General features: G+C 39.6%; 1 protein-coding gene and 1 long non-coding RNA gene across 5 annotated transcripts; one reads left to right on the top strand and one right to left on the bottom strand.

The window, feature by feature from the left end:
* Nucleotides 1-4,227: 4,227 nt before the first annotated feature.
* On the bottom strand, nt 4,228-10,596 carry LOC132975972 (uncharacterized). Its single transcript, XR_009673346.1, has 4 exons — nt 10,464-10,596; nt 9,254-9,329; nt 8,441-8,953; nt 4,228-7,742 (listed from the first exon to the last, which is right to left on the bottom strand). It is a non-coding gene; the product is annotated as an uncharacterized LOC132975972 (long non-coding RNA).
* Nucleotides 8,815-25,309, top strand: ikzf1 (IKAROS family zinc finger 1 (Ikaros)). 4 transcript variants are annotated; one of them, XM_061040892.1, is made up of 8 exons: nt 8,815-9,148; nt 13,460-13,513; nt 13,682-13,849; nt 19,133-19,399; nt 20,895-21,062; nt 22,392-22,517; nt 23,032-23,163; nt 23,700-25,309. In XM_061040892.1, the coding sequence occupies exons 1-8, from the start codon at nt 8,815-8,817 to the stop codon at nt 24,395-24,397; spliced, it is 1,947 nt and encodes a 648-aa protein (XP_060896875.1). In that variant the 3' UTR covers nt 24,398-25,309. The 4 variants fall into 4 exon arrangements, with proteins under 4 accessions (XP_060896875.1, XP_060896874.1, XP_060896877.1 ...); XM_061040891.1 differs by having other exon boundaries at nt 23,029-23,163; XM_061040894.1 differs by lacking the exon at nt 19,133-19,399 and having other exon boundaries at nt 23,029-23,163.
* Nucleotides 25,310-26,370: the final 1,061 nt, after the last annotated feature.

The following is a 26,370-nucleotide window of genomic DNA, read 5'->3' as shown; positions in this document are numbered from 1 at the left end:
ATAATCTTTATTGTGTATGTTTGAAGATAGTATCCCAACTTTTATCCTTTCAATAGTCAAAGAACAGAAAGGTCACCTGTTACATAACACAGGAAGTAAAGTTCACACACACGGTCATTTTGCTCAGAGGGTTTGATTATGTTGTCTTATGATGTCATCAGGATATAATTCATCCTCTTGTGTTGATCGCTGCTCAAACACTAACCTGACTTACAGCCTTGCTAAGCTGTCTTAAATAAGTGCAATGAAGGGGGCTCTTTCCCAATTACAAATATTCATATTTCATGTACAGGTTTACGATAAAGTTGGTTGGGATATAAAGTTACCACAGAGAAAAGGACAGAATAATGTGTGATGGTCAATCATTGAGGCCTTACAGTAGTGAGCATGTGAGTCATGGAATCTAATAGAAGGATTTTGATGAATTAGTCAATTTAGGTTTACACGTTTACTATCAAGAAAAATTGAAAATATGTAAACAATGGGAAATAAACAGTTTAACTCACTCATATACTTTGTTTTAGTGAAACATCATACTCATTTCATTATGTTTATTTGACTGATTTTGGTGCAACTCACTGTGCAACATGTGCCTTTAAAACATTCCCATTAGGAATGTTAACCCACTGGTTCTTCTTATAATATACATATATATATATATATATATATATATACAGTATATATTGTTTATATGTATATTTATATAGTGAGTTGCGATGAATGGGACAATTATAATTGAGGTTCTTTTTAAAAGGAGCCTGGTAAATTCAGCCAAAGATCTGCTTTTTCAAAAGCTGTTGTAGCTGATAGGGACAGAAAGCAGCTGTGATTGAGGAATGATTACAGGAAACATGTCATTGTTCGATTCTAACAATGAGAGACTTCAATATTAGAACACATATGATTACTTCATATAAGAGAGTTTACCACAAAGGTTGTTTATGTAAGCGTAAATTTATGACTTCAATGTTCCCGATGTGTTTCAGCACTGACCTTGCTTTGAGTGTCTTCTATATGTGCAGCTGTATGACTGCCTCTGATTACAATGTGAGTAGAGCTGCCGTTGTGATTCCTCTCAACAGTGATGTTTGGCCTCCTTAAAGTGTAAACATATTGATATGTAATTGTGAATGGACTTGAGCTTGTAGAGCACTTTTCTGGTCTTCTGACTTCTCTAACTACTCAAAGCCTATTAACACAGTGATGGCAGAGGTTGCTATGACACTCGTTCACAAATGGAGCAACTTGGGGTTATGTGTCTTGCCCAAGGACACATTGGACATGTAGCTGCCAGAGTTGAGAATTGAACCCCAATCTTCTGGTTGAGAGACGCCATGCCACCCCTATTATCTGTTTACTCCAGATCCCTGCATACTTAAACAAAGCTGCCCACACTTACTCTTCGAAGGTACTGCAGTTTCTGCACACTCCACTGGGTAAGTCCTTACTTTAACCGCCCCGCCATTACAAGATGATGGAATAAAAGACTGTGAAGAAAAAAAAGCTAGGCAATTAGACAGTTGACAGACTTACAACAAAGGGCAGAAAACGAGAGAAATGTGATCAGGCATATGTGGTTGATTATGCTTGTGTGAATGTTTGACAGTAACTTTTCTGAGGGCACTTTTATAGGCAGCAAAATAATCCCTCATCCAACAATTCTCACTTAGTAGGTCTTACTCAACAATGTATGTTTTTGTTTTTCTATTCTGTTAACATTCAGGTGTTTCTACTGTTTCACAGAGAGCTTCTTTTCTCCCACTCCATCCCCACAAACATCTTACCTGCCCATGTCCACATACACACAATTCTTATCTGAGTATTAAACATTGGCCAGCGATTATCACAAATGTCCACTAGAGGGCGTTCATACTCACTTCACTGACATCATGCCTTTATAATACTCTGACTTCATCAGATGTGGTTATATTTTACTGCAATTTTCCGTACCAGTTACTTTAAGACAGCATGATAATGATTTTCACTCCATGAAAAGTGCTTTATAAGAAAGACTTATTTTACAAACAGTTATACCTGAAGGTATTTGTCTGTATCCACACCAGGGGATTTAAACAATTTAATAGCTAAACACAATGCTGCAACTCATAAGGAAAAGGATTGGGATGCACAGTGCCACTTCTGACAAACATAATTTACATTTTCCCATATAAAGATAATAAAACTGTTTTTTTATATAGAGGAATGAAAGATAAGGAATACATATATTCCACAGTTTGTAAAATCAATAAAAATTAAGTTCACAATCTCAAATATAAAATGAATTAATCATTTTTTAATTTTCCTTATTTTGCATTTCCATAAGCGTTGTATTTAAGATTGAATTTGTTTATTTTTTCTACATGTAGATATTTGATCATTGAAATTAATCACCTTTAACATTTCTCTATCAGCTAAATGTATGTTTTCTTTTTTGGTTAGTGGGATCGTGACATTAAAATAAATAATACATTATTAAGTACAACATTTAAATGTTTAAACAAAGACATAAAAAAGATTGATGTCATATACAACCTCACAGACAGGATGTAAATTAGGAGTGTTGGAATACTGGTGGAAATATTACAAGTAATTAATTTGAGCGAAACAATAACGTCCTTTTAAAGAGAAGTTGCAGATTTCTGATGATTTTGTCTCAAAAAACATGAAAGTAATTAAGTTCAAGATGATCAGATATAAAACACTAATGACTATAAAGGGGCTGTAATTGTGATTGTGATATGATTATGTGCTTTTACATGAATGAATGATGATGTGCTGAACACATGTCATCCCTCCTCTCTGGGAGTGCTGCGGTCTAACAGGGAGGTGGAAACCTGTTTCCTAGTTGGGCCCCAGTGAAAGCGAACTTTACCGTCTTTTGGAGCAAGCATCTCCAGATGGCTGAATCCAGAGCAGCTCGTGGTAATCGTGGTTTTCACAACCTAGATCCATTTACTTGGTGCCCAACACCCTCTGAGATCTGTTTCCTTAGCTGATGTGACTGGCCTCCATATGTTTTCCCCAAAACAGAAAAAAAGACAAGCGTTTGGATTGATTAACTGTCGCCTGCAACGGCGTCCTCTGGATCCTTGCTTGCCAACACTCACTCATTACACAAGAGGCCTTCTGTATATCACTCTATAGCTGTCCTGGTTATTTGCTCTTTAGATATAGTTATTATTGTTGGATTCCTGGGTTTTATTGTCTGAAATAATTTAACATCTACTGAAAAAAAACAACTTTTTTTTTTCACAGGGCAGTCAAAAAAAGGGAGTCCGACGTTGGGCTAAAATATGACCACCAGTATCCCCTGCAACCACTTCCTGGGACCTGTGCTTCCTGCCTTACACACAAGCCTGCAAGAAGCCTTGAGACAAAGAAGATGAGAAAGTTCTGAAGGTGCCAGCTTCCTTTTTATGCCATCTAATCTGTTTATATGAATAGGTCTATAATGATGTGATGTCAGTGACTGATTCAGGGTGAGAAGGAGAATAATGAGATGCCCCATTATCATAATTTCCCTGATTTAGATGAGTGGTTTTCTAACTCTGGGTAGTGAGCTCTCGCATTGTCCTTTTTACACATTCACTCTCCCACCCACTCACTCACTCACTTTCTCACTGTGTGTGGCTGTTTGTGTAATTCTGTCCACACACTCTATGTTTCTGTCATGAATGGTAAATAAATTGATCAAACTGAGAATTTACACCTGAAAGATTACATATACAGTATTATAAAACCAGTGGAAGGTTTAAAAGATCCAGGGACTATTTATTTTGGAATGAACACAAGCTAGTTTCAGACAGAACATTTGATATACAGCCTGCAGTTTATGCACCACACATCACTCAGTGTGATAGTTGAGTCACAAGATGTGACTCAAGTGCAAATTAACATTATTGAGTGTCTGCCCGCTATAGCTTCATGTCTGTGGTTTGTACAGCTTTACGCTTAGACAGGAAATAGGGATGAGCTGGTTTTCCTGTTTCTCTTCATCTCTTGTTTTATCATTAAGATTAACATATCTCAAGGATTTTCATTTGAACACCCTGATGAGTGAGGGGGCTAAGGTTACAGTAAGTTGTGCCTAACATAACACCAGTCCAATCAATATCTTACATGTGCAATATCTTAAATGTATTGTTGTACTTCACTGCACACAATGGTTTTCACAGGCTGTGTGGTTCTCCTCCAGAACAACCTTTAGATGACTGATTACACAACATGCATTGAGAAAGTCATTTAATTGCTCGACATCCAAGATAATTAGTTACAGGAGATGTAACTTTACTTTGTTACTCAGTCCAGCTGTGTTGAATGTGACTTTAACAAATCCAAAGCCTCAAAACCTTCACATCAGATTTTGTTTTATTTTGTAGTTAACATGTGTAGACAAAAAAAGACAAAAATAAGACAAAACATATTTTAAGGGGTTCAAGTGGCCATAAACAGCATTTAGAGCAAATGACTGCTAGTGTTGTATCAGTTTTATCGTCTCTGTGAGGGCGAGGGTTCACATATCCTACAACTGTGAATAAAACAGGTGACAGCCAAATGTAATCTGATGGGAGCATTTAACAAACCATATCATCCTGCACATTTATTTACAGAAACCTTTGAGGTTTCTTTCTTCTGGTAGACCCCTTCTATCTCTGCTCATCCTCAACTCCTTAGCCAAACATACATGGCACTGAAAAGCAAATAGCTCCCCTATTAAGTCCTGATCGATCATTACAACAACATTGTAGATTGTCAAGTTTACTCTTTTTCTGTCAGTTGATGTGACTGCAGTAAATCTATAGTGTAGATTAGTAGATGGATTTTTGGTAAAAATCTAACAATACCAATACCTGTTTCGTCTCCACTACAACAAAAAAAGAAGCCATGGCACCAAGTATTAGGTCATTTGATTTGTTTTTAATTGCAAGCAAACTACTCTGTCTAAATGGCATTGTCATAACATGGCTTAATGGCCATGACAATACATTGGCAATGTTTCAGTTCTAAGACATTGCCAATGTATTTGAACAATTATGCCTCCTCCGCTCTCTGTGGGTTTGTTAGAGACATAACTTTCAGCAGACTGAAAAACATCAATATTTGCTGACCTGAGAATTTGAAGTGATCTCCCTGGCTCGCAGCAGCTTCAGGCTAAAGATAGATCTGTTGTTTTTTAAAGCCTCTGCATCTTAAACAAGCAGAAACTTTGAACAGAACCGAAGTCATGTTGAACAGCCATCTGCCGGGCTTGAAGAGTGAGATGCAGTGAGACAGAGCAACAACAAACAGAGCAACAACAACCATGACTAAAACAGATGTATAGCTACAATGACAGTAATGTATGTGTTGGATTATCAGTAACAACAAGGTATAAAATGATAGTCCGATCATTCTAATTTTAACATTAAAAACTATAATGGCAATATAAAATGGGCTGACTGATAATGTTAATTATAGCAGCTGAAGTTAGGCAACTCTTTGATTCCCATCAACAGTTATTAGAATGATCATAGAAGAGCAGAGGTGCCGCTTGTCAACAGGGAATTGCTTGGGACCAGAGGCGATTCTAGAGTCTGTTGGGACCCAAGGCAAAAATCAGCTGGGGGGCCCTCGAACCAGCGTTGAGCAAACTTTTATCCACAGCCGAGGCTCATAATGTGCTAATTTTGCAATGACAGAAAACCTCCCTAAGAGGGCCACATCAAACAGCATTCGCAATTAGCGAGAAAAAAAAAACAAGACATTGGATCATTACTTCTACATTTCTGACATCAACAAAATAGAAAATAAAAGTGTACCCTCGAAATGCTGATAATGTAACTATTATTTATAAGATATGATGAACGCCCGTTTAGAGGGCCCCAGGAAATGTTTGCCTGGGCCCCTGACAGACTCTAGAATCGCCACTGCAGACGGGTCCACAGCAGCAGGACGTCTAGAGGAAACTACAAGACAAGGGAGCCCAAGAACAGCCGGGAAGATGGTTAGGAACATATATCATACATGAATATTTAAAGTTAGTGACATGCAGTAATATGATAGAAGTGCTTACAGATAGGAAAGATGGAACATTGTTTGATTCAGTGCAAAAGGTTCAAAAGGAATATTAATACAATTCCCTAGTTTTACCCTGGATATGGAGCTAAAGGGTTGAAAAGGTATCTTAGCTTGGCATAAAGACTGGAAATGATAATCTAACTGGTTCAGGTAAAAGTGAAACAATCAGCAGAACATCTTAATGTGACAAATGAAAACAGGACTTCCCAGATTGAGATGTGTGAGATTAGCTGTTACCATATAAATCTAGAAATTACTTTTTCAAAATGAAGAGGTTTAGAAAATTTAAAAGTGTTATATGTTTTGTGTTGTCAACAATTCAATTGTGCAAAACCTTCTCATCTTAATCTTTTCACTATTTGCAAGAGAAGTACCCCCCCCCCCCCCCCCCCTCCTTCTCCTCAGATTTTCCAGCCCGTGGTCTGAATCTCATCATTGGCTTCTTTTCAAAACAGGCTCACAAACATCATGATTGATTCAGCCACTATCCTCCAGGATCTCTCAATGCCTGCCTGAGCTGCAGATTAATTTCCTTTTCCCCATCTTAATTTTTACTCATCGCCTCTCCATAAAAAGGCTAAATGTCAAGCATGCATGACTCCTTCTAGTGACACGTCTATTCCAGCAGATAATTACCATAAGGAAATAGATGCTTTAGTGTGCAGAGGGGAATTTAATTTACTCTGACAACCTCACAGCATAATGCATCCCTAAAGAAAGAGAGTTTTCAGTTTGCAATTGACTTTTTAGATGAATTGGACTATTTAATGTGATTATCAGTCCTGAACGTCTTTGACTTATTAAGGTGTTGAAACCAATTAAGGGTTACATGCTGCTCATGCTTCCAAATGTGAAACAGTGAATACTGCTTAAAGATCCATGAAATAAGAACCAGACGGAGTCTTTTGTTCCGTAGTCGACTGGCTACATCCCCGATGATGTTTTGAGACTTGCCAGGTAATGATATTAATTACAGCAACATGGCTTTCTTCAGGTTGTAGATTGACCTTGAGAAGTAAAAGGTTATGTTTGGTTATATTTGCAGCCATGGATTACAGCGTGTAGATGTGTGATATAATCCCAAATCTGCAGAATTTAGTTATCTAATAAAACTTCTATTCCATTTTCAGAATTCTGCTTCAATGTTTGGGGGCTTACACGTGACCAGTTTATAATTAGAGATTAGTATGACGATCAGTAATTAAGCTATAGCAGTGAGTATTGACCACCTCTGTAGTGTCCTCTTTAAAAAGTATTTTGCCTCACAGATGTATAGTAAGTGCAGCTGCTGTGTCACTGGGATGGGACAGTATCTTGATTGGAGCCCTCTGCACTTGGTGATTACTGCTGAGTCACATATCAGTCCCAGCATTCCCTCTGTGTGGCCTCAGGAGTTGCTTATCCTGTGTCTCTATTCACACCCGCATGTGTCCAAAGCTGTACCCTCTGACCTTACCGACAAAGCAGCGCTGGCCATGAGGCTTTGAGGAAGTCAGCAATGGTTGCTGCAATTGGTATTATGGTTGTGTAGACAGAGCAGGCCACAGGGCTCCTGCCTGAAGTTCCTCCTTTTGCAACCAACTGCCTGAATGTTGTGCTTCTTAGGAGATAAGGGCAGCCTCCCACGAAAGGTGACTCAGCAATCCAGCACACAACTTCTCCTGAGATAAGAGTGCTGTGCAGGCCTGGGGACAGTGGGATACACAGGGAAAACAAATTCAGTCAAACCACCACTCTTTGGGGAATATTAATACCTCTTGTAACTTAATGAGCACAGAATACATTTATGTACTTTTAATAGTATACATTTTAGTAATTACAGCAACTATTCACTATATCAGATATTCATATGAGAATATAATGACAGCACATATTTGAAAACAAGTAATATTAGTCGAAGCAGAGGTGTCACTCATTATTTATTTAGAATTTCCATCAATATTAATCCGCCATTTGTATTTGGTGTAATGGTGTTGGACAATCTGCATCCATACTGTGCATCTTAAACTACTCGACTGTACAGGAGTTTGATACTTTGATTTCATTATAGGAAAACAGGAATGTTCATATTTATCATTTGAAAAGGTTGTGCATATATCGGGCTTCTGCTCGGAAGCACTATCACGTGTGATGTGCAATCTGCATGAATGATGTGGAGGATGAAGAATGCACAGTATGTTCTGTAGACAACAGGCTCAGAGTGCAGCGATGGTTTACTAATTTACATTTAATGTATTTGTCTCAGTTTCAAGTCTGTAACAAAAGCGTTTGATTTAAGTGATTGATTTTAGTTCAAGTTGATAGGTTTGGACTCAAACCGCCAGTTTGTTTCAAAAAGAAAAAATGAAGAAAAAACATGTTTATTTGTGAAAATGATAAATACCTGCATGATGAGGATGAGTCAGTGTTGAAGTGATAATGCACTCAGTTTGCATCCTGAAGAAGAACACTGAAAAAAATGTTTCATTCAATTTGCTAAAGTTCAGGCAAAATATCCAGATTGTGGACTTTTGCTGGTGTGAAAAGGAAGGACATGGGTTCTGACACTTAAGGACAATCAGTGCAGATGAAGAGTATAGGGTCAAAGGGATTAAACATTTTAGAGATGAAACTCATTACAGGAAAGAAAACAGTTGTTTAATTTCATGGACTGCTTCAGCGTGCCTGAACAGGTGACAGAAGGGGAGCTGTCCAATATGCAAGTAAGGAGCTCCCCCCGTCAGCTTCCTCGGTGAGAATGAAATAAATAAACAATGAATGGTCCACTCTCCTCGCGCGCCTCATCCCATCTCATGCATGGCTGCCAGTAATGGTCTACTGGGTGTCAGCTTTTATTGGCACGGCACAAAGCAAGTGCCAAGGGCTCGGTGGCTCGACTCCCCGCCGCAGACTCGGCCTGTGGATAAAAGCAAGCAAAATGCTCCAGTCGAGCTCAGAGACATAGTCATGTTGGGCTGGAACGAGGAAGTGCAGTGGAGAGGGGAGGGACTCAGGGCGCAGCTCCATGGGGCCGCCGCGGCGCTGCGACCTTCTGCACATGGAGCCGGGGAGAGTTGGAAGAACTTCATTCTGCAAACTCAAGGAATAGCAGGTAAAGTGATTTCCACCGTGCTTTTCAGCTCAACACAAACCTAACAGTCTAGCTCAGAACTCTAAACTGAGTTTGTGTCTTAAGATGTTTAGGAGACATTTGCACCTGCCTGGAAAAGACTCCTTGTAGTTTCGGTGCAGGTGCACGCCGCAGCATCAGATCCCGTTTAGTGAGCGTAATTCTCCTCAGGCGAAGAACATGTAACGGATTTTAAAAAAAGCAAGACCATCTTTTTAATTTAAATGCAGAAAACCAAAAATGTTTAAACGTATAATTGTCAAGAAATTTAAAGAAAATCGTGGAGTGTTCCTCATTTTCCATGCGCCCTGTTTCTTTTGGGAGCAGGGATTACATTTTTCACAAAACAAACTTAATTCAGATTTAAAAAAAACTGCTGATCTGATCATTAAGATGTCTTACTGTTTTACACTTTTTGAAAACTTTTACCTTTAATAACGTTTTTACATCTCTGTCATAGCACCTGTTGCTGCTGATGTACGCACTCGGTAAACTTCAGATATCACTCTGTATCTTAAGTTTGATAAACTATTTAAATACACATTTTCTGAATTAAAAATGACTTTATCTATTTTTTTAATGACGCATTTCTTTTCGGGTAAAAACTTCAAACCGCATGTGAAAATATTTCGCGCTGCAACAGGAAATCATTACGCTCAGTCTTAAACTGCATTATAATGTTTAAATAAGTTCATTTTCGATGTCAATCAGCCCGTTAAGATTCGTATGTATCTGTGTGAACCACAGTCACAGACAGTTGTTAGGCTAAACGTCTTTGTGGAGACAAAAAAAACACATGTAGACAGGACTGGTGAAACTTTTGACACTGCTGACACAAAGATGGAGAAGTGTTCGCCAGCGCCCAGAAAAACAAACAGAAAGAATCACTCTGAAACTGATGAGGAAATTAAGTTTAACATGTCGCAAAAAATCCAACATTTTGAATTGAAGAAGTTGAGTAAAAAAATAAAAAACATTTGGCTTATGATCATATGAGAATAAATTATTTGACTACACATTTAAGGTGGAGTTTGTGAGATACTGTGTCTGTGTTTGCAATGTGTCCCAATATTTATTCCAAGTTGTCTGTATTTTTTAAACAAGGTTAAATATATGACGTTTATTTAAAGTAAATTATTCTTTGAGTAAGTAATGTGAAAGTGAAGTTCAAAGTTTTTGGAAATCCAATGAAATTCAGCCTTAGTTTTAATATTTGACCAAAAACACCTTCCCTTGGTTAAAAAAAAAGATTAAAGTTACAAGATCATTTTTCAAACTTGGAAAGGAACCCCAGTACCTGCACAAATAGGATTTTTCATGGCTCGGTTGAAAAGAGAAGTGCTGAAAGTGCAGCAAATCTGTCTGCAGATATCCTACATCATCTTTCTTGTCAGTAGAAACAGAAGTGTGTACATGTGCTAGGGTGTGTGTGTGTGTGTGTGTGTGTGGGGGGGGGGGGGGGGGGGGGGGGGGGGGGGGTAAAAAAGGGCAGACAGTTATTAAAATGATTGTACTGTCTGAATGGCAGAGTAGTGAAGTGTGTCAGATGCAAATGAAGGAAACTTCTCTTCAGTGCACCTTTTCACCCCCTCATTAGGGTCCCAGCTAACACTATCTACCCACTTACACCCAAACATCTCATGAATTTCTGATTAGAATCTCCAGGTGACCATGCACCACATATTTGGCATATGATGGTATTATTTTCCTACTGGATAAGAAAGTGCCCACGGCTTCATTTCCCCTCATATAACAGAGGAGAGTGAACACTATTAATTACAATATTCTTTAATAATTATCATATTATTATTATAAATCATCTACATGATATTGGTTGTTTATCTGAATAGTGTTAGATCAGAATTAATGTGTGATGAAATTTGATTCATTGCACCCTTATTTGCAAAAAGATACATTTATATAATATAACACATTTTATTACAGGAAAAAGTTGTAATGAGCCAAGAAATTAGAATATTAAATTGGAGTCCCATTCAATTAAATTGTATTGTTTGTAAATTTTGAATCATGCAATTAAAGGTTTCACATTTAATGAAATCACTCTGAAGTCCTAAATGTTATTTTGAAATAAATACTACATTTACTGACAGTATTATTCATTCAAATTTAACTAAAAGACGTCAAATATTTACAATTTTGTGACATATTTTTCCCAATTCTAGTTTAGTGTGTGAGCATGCAGGAGGGGAGTTTGGTATCTTGTTTATACACACACACACACACACACACACACACACTAACACACACACCAGTGTCTAAGATTCCTCCTGGGTATCCAAACTTTGCTGGTGTGGTCCTCAGTATCTGTTAACGGTTTTGTTGTTTCTCATCTCCACCCTGCTCAATAGTGTAGCTTTTGCACTTTGAGCACCCCCCCCTACCCCCACCCCACCATATACCACACTCTCACACACACATACACACACACACACACACACACACACACACACACACAAACTAAAGAAGAGGAGGACCGAGAATTCTCTCAACCCACAAGCCTCTTCCTGCCTCTCCTCACTCGGCAAACTCAGACCAAAACTTTTCCAGTCCCCTTTTGTTATGTGTCAGAAGTGTCAGAAGTGTGCGACTACCACTTCACTGGCAGAAAAATTCCACCTGCCCCCAGTTTGAACACACACGTACACACACACACACACACACACACACACAAGTAAAATTAGTTTGATTGGTTTGTTGGATGAAAATAAATTCCTTACAAAGCACCTGTGCTAAGATTTTTGATCTCAACATGGAACATAAAACTGGCAAATGACAACACTTTAGTTGTTTAGTTGAGTAAAGGTTCAAATACTACTTAAACGTTTTAAATGAAACTAAAAATGTCTGTAAGAGGTCGAAGTCAAAACAGCATGAAAATAGTATCACACAGAAAAGAGCTACTTCCTGAACTCTGTAGGTGCACCTTACTTTCCACATGCCTACGCAAGTGGGTTGTGGCAGAATGTAGGAACTCTTTATATTTTTGACGAAGCCCCCCACCAACATATCCGTGTTTTCCGCGCACCATCTGCCCTGAAAAAAGGGCACATGAGAATACACCCCCCTCTGCCCCAACCTTCATCCTCTACATGCTGAAGAACGACAATGCAGAGTCGTCACTTAGCAGAATAACACGCAATGCCCCTATGTTGTGCTGAAAAAATCATCTGCACCAGTGACCTTTGCCCCCCTCCTCCCTTCACACTTGCATCCTGGGCGTCTTCAGACGGTCAGGCTCCTGACTTGACTCCGCAGAATATTGTGCATTGCGACACAGCGGCCCGGCCGCTTCCCACTATTTGTTCCAAAAGTGTGGAGCCATCTGTCAGTAAAACAGGAAGGCCTAGGTTCCCCTTCTCCCTTGGGCTCATTTCGCTATTTTCGGGAGCTTCACTTCTCCCTGAGTGGCTGCTTGGACTGGGCAGAGGCCCCACCAAGGGCTTCTTGAAGTGGCGGAGTTGGGGCTGAGGCTGTTTGGCCCATCTGCTGTAGGCTTCAGGGCCATCCATTATTAATGGGGCCACGAGCACTGGTGACTCCTCAGATATTCAGCGCTGGCCGAAGGATGGCTCTTAAGAAATAAATAAAGAGAACTTCTCTGTCCTTCGGCCTGCTTTTCTTTCTTCTTTTGGTTGCACCTTCCTGTTGCATTTGCTCCTCTGACTTCCTGCACTCACTATCTACCTTTATGTCTCGATCTATCTTGCAGATTTTCTGTCTTCTTCTATCTCTTACCTCTTTCTCTTTCTCCCCTCTTTGTTTCTCATTGTGGCTCACATGCGTCCATGTTCAGGCCACGGGCTCACTGATGCATGCTCAGTAAATTAGAGAGAACATGAGCGCCGATCAGCTGGGCACGGCAAACACCCGCATTCTGGTGACCTGGGGCCAGTTAATTTTCTGCTTAATTTTGCGGCAGTCAGTTTGCATTTTTGGATGATTACGTGGCAGGAAATTAACAATAAATAACAAATGTGCTCTGAAAGCCCATTTCCAACCCCTTGCTACCAGCAGGCCCCATCAGCCGGAGCCAAGCTACTCTCCAAGCTCACTCTCTCTGTCAGACTTATAATGAAAATGTCTGTAATTCTTTGTAATGTAATGTGGGGGACAGTGGTGTGTCTGCAGCTGTGACAAGAGTGATCTCACTAAGGTGATGAAGTCACACTGAGAAGAGCCCCCTTTACTCCACTCTAGCTTTTTATAATGTTGTTTCCTTGGCCTTGCCTTGATTAAACTTACACATCTACATCTCCGTTTCTCTCCTATTAGAGTACCTGCACCGCATGGAGACAGAGGAGGCTCAAGAATTGGCCCAAATGCCAGGTAAAAGACTACCCACTGCATGATTGAGTCGTAGAGGGCAGAAATAGATACAATAGGCCCACAAGCAAGCGCTTACGCTACCTGGAAGTAATTTTGCCTCACCTGAATGAGGCTCATGGAGAGGTTGCATGGTGAGTGACTGGTGTCTGCTGGCATGTGTCTCCAAAGGCAGGGACAGCCCCCCTGCCAATGAAGCTTCAGAGGATGTAGAGGAGCCTATGGCCGTTCCTGAGGACCTGTCAGCCAGCTCCAACCACCAGCAGAACAACAGAGGGGACAAAGGTGCATGCATCATCTCGACGAACGCATCCATAAGTCAGAACATCAGTGATGCCGGTAAGAATAAATCTACAATGTGAGATTGATACATTCAATTAAGTGTATCCCATTAAACAGCATGTGGATGAGTAAAAAACCACTGCAGCTCCTTTCCTAAGATTAATGGTATTAGTCCCAAAGCATCATAAATCAGAGTCAAAAGGTTAAATGAATAAGTGTCAATATCAAAGCGTAAAATATACATATATGAAAATACATACAAATGTTTTATAACTCAATCCTTTTATCCATTGGGAGGTATTTGCTGATCTTAATCCCTTGGAAACATTAATTTATAGTTGCAAGAGGCACATTTAGGTCATTGGCAGAAAAGGTTAAAAAAGTCCCTTTGATCCATGGCATGTCATTAATGAGCTGAATCTTAAGGAATAGCTAATGTGGCCTTGATTTGAGTTTGAGAACATCAAGCCAGGGAATATCATACTGAAATAAGAATGAGGCATATTAAGGGGATTCAGATCAGCAGTGAATATTTATGCCATGTCTCCTAATGTTGAGGGTTCAAGGTGGAAACATTATCTTCCATCAAAAGCTTGATACGTGACAGCAACAGGAAACAGACTTGTCTAACAGTTTGAGCAGGATATCTTTAAAATTTAGCTCATTAGAACTATTGTTTATTCATACAAATCATAGCTTGTTAACACTTTTAATTTGTACACAGATTTCAAAATGCACTCCAATCCAAATGAAAGTCATTTATTGAATGATTTATTAAAATATGAACCATCAACCAAAAACATATGGCTGAGATATAAGGTCAGGTTTTTGTATTTTTTAGAAAGCTAAAGATATAAAACTCAGGACCATGAATATGTGGGTTCTGTACTTTGATTTCATATTGAAATGATTTTACTCAAAGGTAAAAAAATAAATTATATATATATATTTTTTTAAAAGCAAGCGTGACAGCTGACCATTGTTCTGTATTTTTCCACTAATCAAGTTTAGCAGCAAAGATAAGCAACTCAGAATACAGTCAAAAATGAGATGTGAGAGGAAACTAAAACTGGATGTGTAAGAGTTTCCTAAGAAGAACTTGCCATCAGGCGGTTTCAACACTCCTGGAGATAAAGAGTTTAGGAACAGGGCCAAGAGAGAGAGAGATCAGCGCATCACTACACCACATAGGTCACACACCTGCACACACACACACACACACACACACACACACACTCTCTCCCCTTACTCCCAGAGGCTCCCATTTTGACTTTACATCTGTTTAGCTGTTTGGCGCAGTTCTTAACACGGTGAGGGATTTCTGAACACTTCTATACAAATGCTTCGATGGCATATCAACAATTTTAAAAAAAATAACATTTAAATCCAGTAAAGGAGATTTTGTAGAGAAATATGTTTAACTACTGTTTATTTCACATCTCAGTTTGCAGATGAACTCAAAACAAAACATGGTAAATGTGGGAAATAGCCATAAAGATTCCATTTTAGATGTTTGCCTTTTATCGGTGGCATTTAAAACAATAAGTAGGGGTGCAGCTGGAGGCGTCGACGTATGACTTTTTACGCTGCATGAGTTTCTGTTCATTCCCTATGCAGTATATTCAGTTCTCATGTGTCTATATAGGGACAGACAGAGAGCCCAAAGAGTGAAAGAAGGGAAGTGCAAGTATCTGGTACATCTATGCATCGCTGCCTCTGTGATAAAAGCCAGAGTGAGTTATAATTATCACCCAAGATCATGTGCTGCTCAGTTCTCTGTTGAAAAAAGAAAAGACAAAAAGTACAGGGACACGATGTGGGGCAAGCTGAAGACCTCAGAACCCAAGTCGTTTCCTGTTGAAAATCAGTTTTTAAAGCTTTGGATCCACATCGTTGCTGCGCATGAACTATGCTGCAATCAACACATTATGTGACTACGAGGGAGGTTTTTTAAGTCGAAGTGATCCTTTTTTTGTCTTCCTTTATATTTATATTTTAGCTCAGTTTGCAAATCTGCAATCTCAATCAGGTGTATTTTTATGATTCGTTCAATCAGAAAATAACCATGGAGACATTTTGGTTAAAGTCACATGTCAGTTTGGTGACCTCCTCTACACACTCGTGAAAAAAAATCTCTTTCATTTTCAGTGATTCAGACAGAGCCTTTCTACTTCAAGGACATGCGACTAAAAGGGATACTGAGCAGTCTAGTTCCCGAAAACATGGTGGCGTTTTTTTTTTTTAAAGCGTGTGAGGGGAAAAGCGAGCTGTTTTTGGTGTTCCTGCAAGTCGTGTCGAGTGTGATGCTGTTGTAGTTTAACACATGTGGTTCCACTATCTTGCTCACAGGGTTATTTTCAGGCAGTGAGAGCAGCACATAGTCGCAACAGGAACCTCCAGCAGGCTCCCTGCGTTTCCACACTGCAGAACTAACACAGTTACTAAGTTGCTTCCTATCTACTATCAGCATCAGTCAATAAAGCTTGACTCTTTCTTCTTTTTATGCCAATGATTTCTTTTCACACTCATGCCATTTTTGTTAATCATGTCACTTAGTATTTGTCTCTGTGCCGGTATCTGCTGCCGTAACTGTTTTTCCTTTATTTGTTATCTGAGTTGATCCACATCAGGTTATGACCCTTTTTTTTCTACCTGTTCTGTTTGTCAGTTGACAGCGTGATCTAACAGTTGCTTCCCAAAACGAGCAAATCAGGATGTGTGACTGTGATAAACATGATATAGAGTAAAAGCCTTGTTCCTACTCCCATTTCAGTCTCAACTTCCCCATATCCATGAGAAGTGGATGGCAGCAGCGTTCATGGTTCCCTTCTGTCTGCTTTAGCCACCTGATAACCCACGCTGATGTATTACTTGTCTCAGGAACTGACAGCTATAGATAAAAATAATGATTTATTAGGTGATTGTTCCAACACTAGATATAGCCTAGAGATATAAAAAAACAACTTTTTTTTAAATTACATTTCGTCTTTAGTGTTTAAATGATTAAATTATTATTCCTGAATCAGTCACTTAATTCCCATGTATCCTTTTTTGCAAATTCTGAAGAAGGCCTTTTATTAGTCAATAATTGTATTATTTATATGTGCCATTACAAACATTCCAGTTGCTTAGAAACCTGTGCCTATAGCAGGTTTTGTGGCTAAATGATTGTAATTATTGTAACCAATCAATCAAGCTTTATTGTGCTAATTCACAACACATTTTATCTCAAGACACTTAAGAAAAAGTAACAGACATTACTCTTTGTTACAATGCGAGGGTTAGCTCTGTGATACATGAAAAGATAAATCTGGATCAATTGGCCTAAAAAGCCCTCAGTCAGTAGTACCCCGGGGAGTAAGTTGCAGTTCAGGAAACAGCTAAATGATCTATCTTTTAAAAATAATTTGTATATCACACAGAGAAGCCGACCGTTCCTTGACTTCATGTTAATGGCTGATGTCTTTCTAATTTCCTCTGGTAAGGAAAAAATCTGTAAAGATTGTCCAAAAAACAAAAAAAACAGATATGAGTAACTAGTTATTATAAAAGCAATCCTAAACATAAAATCATCCTATGCTGTGAGTTCTGCATGTTCTGCTCACCCCGCTCTAATGGGAAACATTCTCTATGTTCACCGTGTGGCTGTCGGAGAAAAAAAGAAAAGTATAAAGTTTCAGTTACAGGCTGTTTTACAATTCCTTTCCTGTGCTTCCCTTTCTGTCACTTCTCCATAATTCTTGGTATTTCAGTTAGACAAACCCTCTTTCTAAAGCTTCCCCTTTTCCATAGATTCCTATATTTCATGATTTCCTCCTCTTCCTCTTCAGTTGAACAAACAGAGGTAGAGACATGGGGAAATCAGGCTGCCACGGTGACATGCAAACCACAGGCTGGTCGCTGTGGGACTTGCATGATCTGTCAGTTCTCTGAAATGTTTCTAAAGATCTCTGTTGGGAAAAGAAGGAGCTGGTGGCACAACACAGAGGGTACTTCTCTGTTTCTGATCACGCTGGAAACATCAGTTATCACATTAACGCTTTCAAGTTGTTCCAAAAATAATTAGTGAAGTTCTACAATTATGTAGCAATTACTTTTTATATTCCAAAAAAATGAAATGACAGGTTTAAGACGGATTAGGACTGCTCTGAATGATGAAAACACAAGCGTGTCTTGCGTGTGCTTGTTTGAGTTCTTCATACTCAGTTGCTCTGATAGACACCGCTGTCGTCCCTATAGTTTCACACTTCTTCCTGTGTCTCTGTTTCCTGTTTATCTTGCTGTCATTTGTTTCACCAAAGTGTGATGGCGTGAGATGACGTGTGTTGCTTCATATCTTCGCTGACATCCTCAAAACAGTACTAGCTATCCACCTGTGTGTCCTCGTTAATTATTGAAAAAAAATTATGTGTAGAGTCCACAGTTTGAACAAATGGGCTATGGGTTGATCTCATAAGATGTTTGTTGACTTTTCTCAGGCTGAATTGAAAACGCCACCTGAAATAAGGGGAGGTTTTTGAAGTTAAGATGCAGCATTGGAGTTCATATGAAAATGTGGTGTTGTTGTGCACTGTGCAGGAAGTTAGTCATTGTAACGCTGTTGTTACTCTAGTGATATTATGGTGCAGCCTTACATGCAGTGTCTGAGCAGAGGAAGGGAGCGTGTGTAGCATCGTATTGAGCAGGTAGTTCATATTGAAGTTCTGTTTCAAGTCTGTGAGAAACACATTATGAGTCCATCGTCATAGTTTTGATAAAAATCTGAATCCAACTTGATTAAAACAAGAAACAGAAAATATAACACAAAGTGTTTCATGAAGTAAGATAAAGGGATATTGCTAATCACACCTTTATAAGAGCATTTTAACAAAAACAAAGACCATGCAATGAAACAAAGACGACTTGAAAACAACAGTTAGGTATATTAAGAATTAGACAGAAACTTAACACAATTAAAACAAAAATACTAAGAACAATAAAGGTCACAGAACACAGTCCTGATTTTTATAAAATAAAGAAAATGTAAAACAAATTTAGAAGGGGGCACATTTATAAGATGAAATGGATGAAATGGCATAAAATACTATTTACTAACATCCATTCATTCACTCAGTCAGCACAAAAACATAAGGTTCACAAAATCATTAAACTTGAAGCCTTTCAGACCTGAAAAAAAGGAAACTTAGGCTACATCAAAATGTTCCAAAGAGCACCTCTATATGTACTCTCATGTCATAGTATCAATTCCACACTTATAAATTGCCCATTTTCAATATATTACATCATGGAAAACAAATGCTCATATTCTAAACCGTGGCCCCCCCTTGCCCTCTTTTCCAGCCTGTAACATTAAAGTTGAGGCTCGAAGTGATGAGGAGAATGGGCTGGCCTGTGACATGAGTGGCATGGAGGAGGAGTGTGCGGAGGACTTGCGCGTGATCGATGCCTCGGGGGTCAAGGTGAACGGCTCACAGCCGAGCCCTGACTCCAAAGCCTTCACCTCGGCCGGCGGTATCCGGCTGCCCAACGGGAAGCTCAAGTGCGATATCTGTGGGATAGTTTGCATTGGCCCCAATGTGTTGATGGTGCACAAGCGAAGCCACACTGGTAAGCTGCCTGTCTTACTTCTTGCCCTTCCTTTGCACCCATTTTCAATGTCAGCTTTAGAGGATGGATGAGGAATAGAAAGTTGTCTGTTGTGGCCTCCCTACAATTTTGGACTCTAAACTTTAAATGGCAGAAATCAAGGCCTCAGACAAATCCTTTTGGCAGTAACACTAGCAGTTTGACAGTGTATAGTGTCGTGTCTTTATTAGTGATAGACTCTTAGTTATGACTTCAGAGCCTGCTCCTATATTTACTGTCACACTTCTGCTCAGTTGTGGTCGTAATGTCGTCCTTGCGTCTGGCTGTATGCAGACCCTCCTGTGGTGCGTGAAATAGACTTTGAGCATATCATTCATTAATGTTCATCTAAAAAAAAGGAATTATCACATGACAAGCAACAGTAACTGATCAAATTATTGTGTGATAAAGTAGCAAAGAGGAACTTGTTAAAAAAAAACATGCTCTCAGTTAAAGACGGGATATCAGCTGCAATTAAATGGAATCTCTATAAAGTGACAATTATCTGGCTATTAAAAGTTCTTCAAGTTTCAAAATTGATATTCTATTGTGATGAAGCCAAACCAGTGGTGGGGAACATTTTTGAAAAAGGCACTTAACTGTCAAGCTTTAGAAACTAATGAAACTCAAAGTGGAAGAAAGGAACACTAGACTAATGTAAATGCAAAAGAAAGTACAATAAAAGATATAATGAAGTGCCTCCTATTTAAATAGAAAATATTCTGTGCTGAGTCTTTGCTCCTGAAATGCATTTTTAATGAATTTCCTTTTTTATATATTTTTGCTGCTTCACTGGTGACTCTTATTTTAGGGGGGGGCCTTTGAAAAAAAAGCCATATTAAAACGTTCTCAGAGAATGCCACAACACTCAGAGAGGCTGGATATTGGTTTATTCCAGAAGCGCTGATCAGGAAGACTGGCTCTCAACACAAAGTGTTTCCTTCGCTTTATTCAAATGAGGCTGAATTTGCATTGTGATGTGCCGCTCTTATTTTAGAGACGAAGAAGAGGGAAAAAATGAGATTTTCAGATCAAATTGACCTAGGCAATGGTGCATTACGGAACTGGCAGGCTGAGTCTGAAAGGCTCTTGTTCGATCAGAGCGCCAGAAGTCTGTGGGGCAGGGGGAGCATGGAGAGATGGAGTGTCACTCTGCTGTGAAACCCTCCCACAGGCTGCTCGATGGTTCTCTGCCGGGCGACACTCCATCATTCAGCTTGTTCTGGCGCCTGGGATGCTTGTAGTGCAGTGACCCTGCATTCCCACTACAGAAACACGCATTTTCATCCATCCACATGAAAAGACTTTGTGATGTTGTCAGGGTAGGAAGGAAACATAGTTCAATTAGGGAGAGGTCTGCAATCAAGATGAGATAAAATAATCAAATACTCTATGATAGGGTCAATTAAAAGTTTTTATCTGTGCGTTATTTATGCTTCTGATCTGTAATGGGTGTCATTTGTGTTCTTATCTTTAGGAGAACGTCCTTTCCAGTGCAGCCAGTGCGGGGCCTCTTTCACCCAGAAGGGCAACCTGCTACGTCACATCAAGCTGCATTCAGGAGAGAAACCCTTTAAGTGTCACCTGTGCAGCTATGCCTGTCGCAGAAGAGATGCCCTTACCGGACATTTACGCACCCACTCGGGTCAGTATGCAAGAGCTAACCCACCTGCTACCCAATTCCTGGACTGATGGGTGGGTTGCCTTAGACAGATAGCATGCCCTGTGGTGCACACAGCTACCACACAGAGCAGTAGAAGGGGAAGTTGACAGGGTGTAGATGTGGTGTCACTTTGTGTGTGTGTGTGTGTGTGTGTGTGTGTGTGTGTGTGTGTGTGTGTGTGTGTGTGTGTGTGTGTGTGTGTGTGTGTGTGTGTGTGTGTGTGTGTGTGTGTGTGTGTGTGTGTGAGCAAATGCTTTGCAGAAGCATGTGTTAATAACATTCTTGTGTGTAAACAATAAATGTACTAAGCAAACACTGAATAGTTTAATAGAGCTCATGAATAACCAGTACATCCTAGTCTCCATACAGACACAATCTGTTTAGAGTCACTGCTCTCCCTCAGTCCCCTATTATGTTTTAGACATTTTTGATCCTTGAAACCCATTTATTCCTAAAAACAGCTTTTAAGAATAAGTTGAAACAATATTGTTAAATATTTTTATAGAGACTGAGCAACTTCCTAAAACACCTTGGCAATGTCATTTTTGAAGCGGAATTAAAATCACATTTTCAGCTGTGGATTGATACACATGAGATTTGAAGTGTACATCGACCTGACTTTGCACTGAACTTCTTAGAGATCACCTGCCAGGCCTTTTCCTCTTTTCTTTGTATTACCACTCTTAATGCTGAACATTTTGTCTTCTTTTATTTTTTACAATCAAACTGAAAATGTAAAAATTGTTTTGTCTGATCATTAGGTACATCTAGCTTTGGCATTGTAATCTAGTGGAAAAATCCTGCACAAATCCTCATTTATTCCATTAATTTACAGAAAATAATTTGTAAATAGGGCAGGGTGGTTAGCGATGTTGCCTCATAGCAAGACGGTTCCTGGTTCGAATCCCTGTCTCAGGGCCTCTCTGTGGGGAGTTTTCTGCATTTTCTACACGTGCATGTGTGGGTTCTCTCTGGGTACTCTGGCTTCCTCTCACAGTCCAAAGACATGCTCGTTAGGTTAACTGCTGACTCTAAAATTGTCCGTAGGTGTGAATGTGAGTGTGTCTGATGGTCTGTCTCTATATGTCAGCCCTGTGATTGACTGGTGAACAGTCCAGGGTGTACAATGACAGCTGGGATCCACTCCAGCCCCCTGCCACCCCGAACGGGAAAAGGGGTATAGAAAATGTATGGATGGATGGAGTTTGTAAATATTGCTTTCAGAACAGCATAATCATTTTTATATAACAAATTTATTATATTTTTTTGTACGACTTTTTAATGACATATTCACTTTTTTTTTTTTTGCAGTTGGAAAACCTCACAAGTGTGCTTATTGTGGGCGGAGTTACAAACAGCGCAGCTCTCTTGAGGAACACAAGGAGCGGTGTCACAATTACCTCCAGTGCATGGGGCTTCAGAACAGCATCTACACAGGTTGGTGCCTTACAAACACATACACATCTTAACCTACATGCGGGACTCACTATGTATGCAACAGCAGGACATGCTGCTCTAAAGCAGTCAGGTTGAAATACTGTAAAGTCCATTTGAATCAAGGTTCATGCAGACGTTCTTAAGCTATTCAAATGACTGACGAACTAATTCATTAGATTTAATCATGTTGACAGTATTTATTTGTGTATCAGCCCCTACAAGGCTGCATTGTAAACCAAGTGAACACAGAGTTCTTGAGATACTTAAACTACTGGTTGCTGAATATCTCCTTACAGGAGATTAAAAATCATCTATACTGTATCTGTGATGAACATGAATGAATATTACATTTGTATACCGAGTGCTACAGAACCATCCCCTCTGTGCTCAGTCACACAAAAATCAAGAAGAGACGTAGAACATATTACTATCCTGTGTTTTTCGTCACTTTAAAGAGGAAAGACTCAAATTACTTTGACTCTTAAATCTACTTTTTTCTCTTGCTTTCCAGTAGTTAAGGAAGAAAGCAACCAGATTGAGCAGAGGGAAGACTTAAGCCAGACGGGATCTGACAGAGCCCTGGTGCTAGACAGACTAGCTAATAATGTAGCTAAACGTAAGAGCACTATGCCACAGAAGTTTGTTGGTAAGGGCTGAAATCTGTTTGTTTTTTGTGTGAATATAATGTTGGTACTATTGCTGGATTTTTTTAAAATCTGCTGCACCTATAAACATTGCATAGTTGATGCTGCAATATATTTTGTAAAATGACTCTTGCATTTTCCTTTGCCAGCCTGGCTCGGCAGAATGCATGCAATGTAATAAAAAAAATATGTTTTGCTGATCAGCATGATGAGGAGCTGTGCCTTAAATTGTTTTACTATTGTTTAAAAAGACATTGTTTTAACATTTGCTAACTGTCCCACCCTGTTTAAATGTATATTCAGATTATAATAATATACATTAGAAAACAGAGAGAAAGGGGAATGTAAGAGGCTGAGGGAAATGCCAAATTCATACTAGGAATACTCATAGGAGACCATGAGACGAGGAAAACCACTGAGTCATTTTCAAACTCAGCAATAGAGTCAGCAAATGAATAAGATGATGAAAGCACTGAATGTATGTGAAAGTTAATGTATAATCTATATATTGCTCCTCTGTCTCTGTCTGGATGCTCAGGTGACAAACGACTGTCAGACCTTTCCTATGTCGGAGGAGCAGGTGAGCTGATTCAGCCCCATGTCATTGACCAGGCCATCAACAGTGCCATCAGCTACCTTGGGGCTGAGTCGCTCCGGCCGCTGGTCCAGACATCTCCGGCCTCCTCTTCTGAGGTTGGTCTAGGCTCCATGTTCCCTCTCCACAAGCCTGCATCCGAGGGCCATGCAGTGACAGGCCTGTCTGCCAAAGACAGCGCAGCAGAAAACCTGCTGCTGCTCTCCAACTCCAAGTCTGCCTCCAGCGAGAAGGACGGCTCCCCGAGCCACAGTGGGCAGGACTCCACAGACACAGAGAGCAACAATGAAGACCGCCCAGGCGGAGCATCCTCCGGCCTCATCTACCTGACCAACCACATCACCTCCAGGAATGGTGTACTCCCTCTGGTGAAGGAGGAGCAGCAGAGGCAGTATGATGCCATACGTGCCAGCATGGAGATGGCCTCTGAGGGTTGCAAGGTAGTAGCTGCAGACGGGGAGCAGGTGAGGGCGTACAGGTGTGAACACTGTCGTGTTCTCTTCCTTGACCATGTCATGTACACCATTCACATGGGCTGCCATGGCTTCAGAGACCCCTTTGAGTGCAATCTCTGTGGTCACCAAAGCCAGGACCGATATGAGTTTTCCTCTCACATGACGCGTGGGGAGCATCGCTACTGAGTACTGTCAGAGAACACACACAGCTGTACATAAGCAAAACATGACACACACTCATACACATGCACCTGAAATAAAGCAGAGACATTCAACATTTAAAAATACACTGTTGTTGTCTGAAAGTTGTTTTTTTTATTTTAGGCATGCAAGTTAGTTAAACACAGATTAATGTATACAGATATTAGACATTTCTATTTTTTTCTAATTTCAAATCAGATGAAAGGAAGACTTGTTTAGACGAATTCTGTCCATATGCAAAAAAATAATAATCATAATGTTCGACAACACAGCAGATAAATCTCTGCAACATCCCACATTACTGATGCAAAATGTATAAAATGTAAAAATGTGTCTTTCCGTTTGGAAAACAGACAGCAACTCTTTTCTAGTTCTAAAATATTTCCACATTACATCACAACTCTCTGTATTGAAGTGGTGGATAACATGTCAGCAAGGATTGTTTTCAGTGCAAGAAAACAAATGTTATTGTCAGTATTATATACAATCATTAAAAATTTAACAATCCATGTAGATAACCCTTCATTTGCAGTCAAAGTGTCAACCTGTACTTGTATTTCGGCAACCTTCATATTATTTATATCATATTTACACACACCTGTCTGTTTTTGTATTTATTAAAGTGATTGATGTTTGTTGATAGAGTAGTTAATAAAAGCTGCATCTCTTACTGTCCAATTGTACTAAATGTATTTGAGGTGAAAACATGACTGCTACCAGAAGCTTCATTTTATTTCTGAAAAATGTTATCCTGGCCTTTTGTTTTATACCGAATAACTACCAATTATTTCACTCGCATAATAAAAAAAAATATGTGAGGTTTGAAATAGCTTGATGTTTGCAAAATATCAATAAAGTGTATTTTATATATGCACAAAGTGTGGTACATTAACCTGACTTACAAGTGAAGAAATTGTTTCATTCTACTGCTTTTAGATTGTGGCTGCAGGATCACATTCCCATACTCAGATGGGTATGTTTTTGTGAATTGTTTTTGTTTCCTTTTTCAACAGGATTGGGGTTTTTTATTTACTGGACAATTCAAACAAGAATATGTCCATATGAAACTGTCAGAAGTCTGCTGTTAATAAGGGCTAAGCAGTTTTACTCAATAACTTCCCCTTCTTATATAAACAAGGAGATGTGATTGCACACTCTTAGACAATCCAGGATAATTGAGATTGGATGTCATTCAAGATACTGCTCACCTCAGCTGTCAAGAAAGAGTCAAGAAAGAGTGAATGACTGGCATCTCAGTACAAAATAGAAAAGCAATAAACAGGTTTAAAGAGAAGTTACAGTTAGAAGTTTATAATAAATAAATAAACATTTCTCCTCAATTTCAATGTGGGGCTGTAGAGAACAACATTTTATTTCCATTAAATGTTAATATTATCTTCTTAGAATGTGTTTTTACTTTTGAAGCATCATTTCCAAATATAAAATAGATCATATTTTACTAATTTATCAATATATTATATTTTGCTTATTTAAAAAGCATGCCAACACTATCATAAAATGGACAAACACATATGAGTGGCATTTGACTGCACAGAGACCTTGGTGTTAAAATGTAGTTATCACGGGAGAGCTGGTAGCATAGAGAGCACAAGACTGAATATGAGCCTCCATGGACATACGCAAACCAGCACGCTCAGATATGTTCCATGTTCAGGACCTGCCGAGTCCCCCTGGTCCTCTAAAGGAGCATCAGCAGCAAAGAGCTGGGACAGGGAGGATGGGGCACTGAAGCAGAAGGCAGGGGCCGGGGCTCTGAGGGCCCAGCCTGTCTGCAGAGGCTCAGCCGAGGCCTACAGTAGAGTCAGCGGTGTTGGGCTGCAACAGCCTCATCCAGATGGCCTCTGTGTGAATTAGCAGAAACGGGAAGCAGCTGTGGCCAGCGTTGAGCCCCCCACGCTTGAATGGGACCCAACAGGGGAGGGAGAGCATTTGCATGA

Source organism: Labrus mixtus, chromosome 6 (genome assembly GCF_963584025.1).
Source record: "Labrus mixtus chromosome 6, fLabMix1.1, whole genome shotgun sequence".
NCBI lineage: Eukaryota > Metazoa > Chordata > Actinopteri > Labriformes > Labridae > Labrus > Labrus mixtus.
The sequence above is the reverse complement of the archived record's forward strand: the minus strand, read 5'-3'. Positions and strand labels throughout refer to the sequence as shown.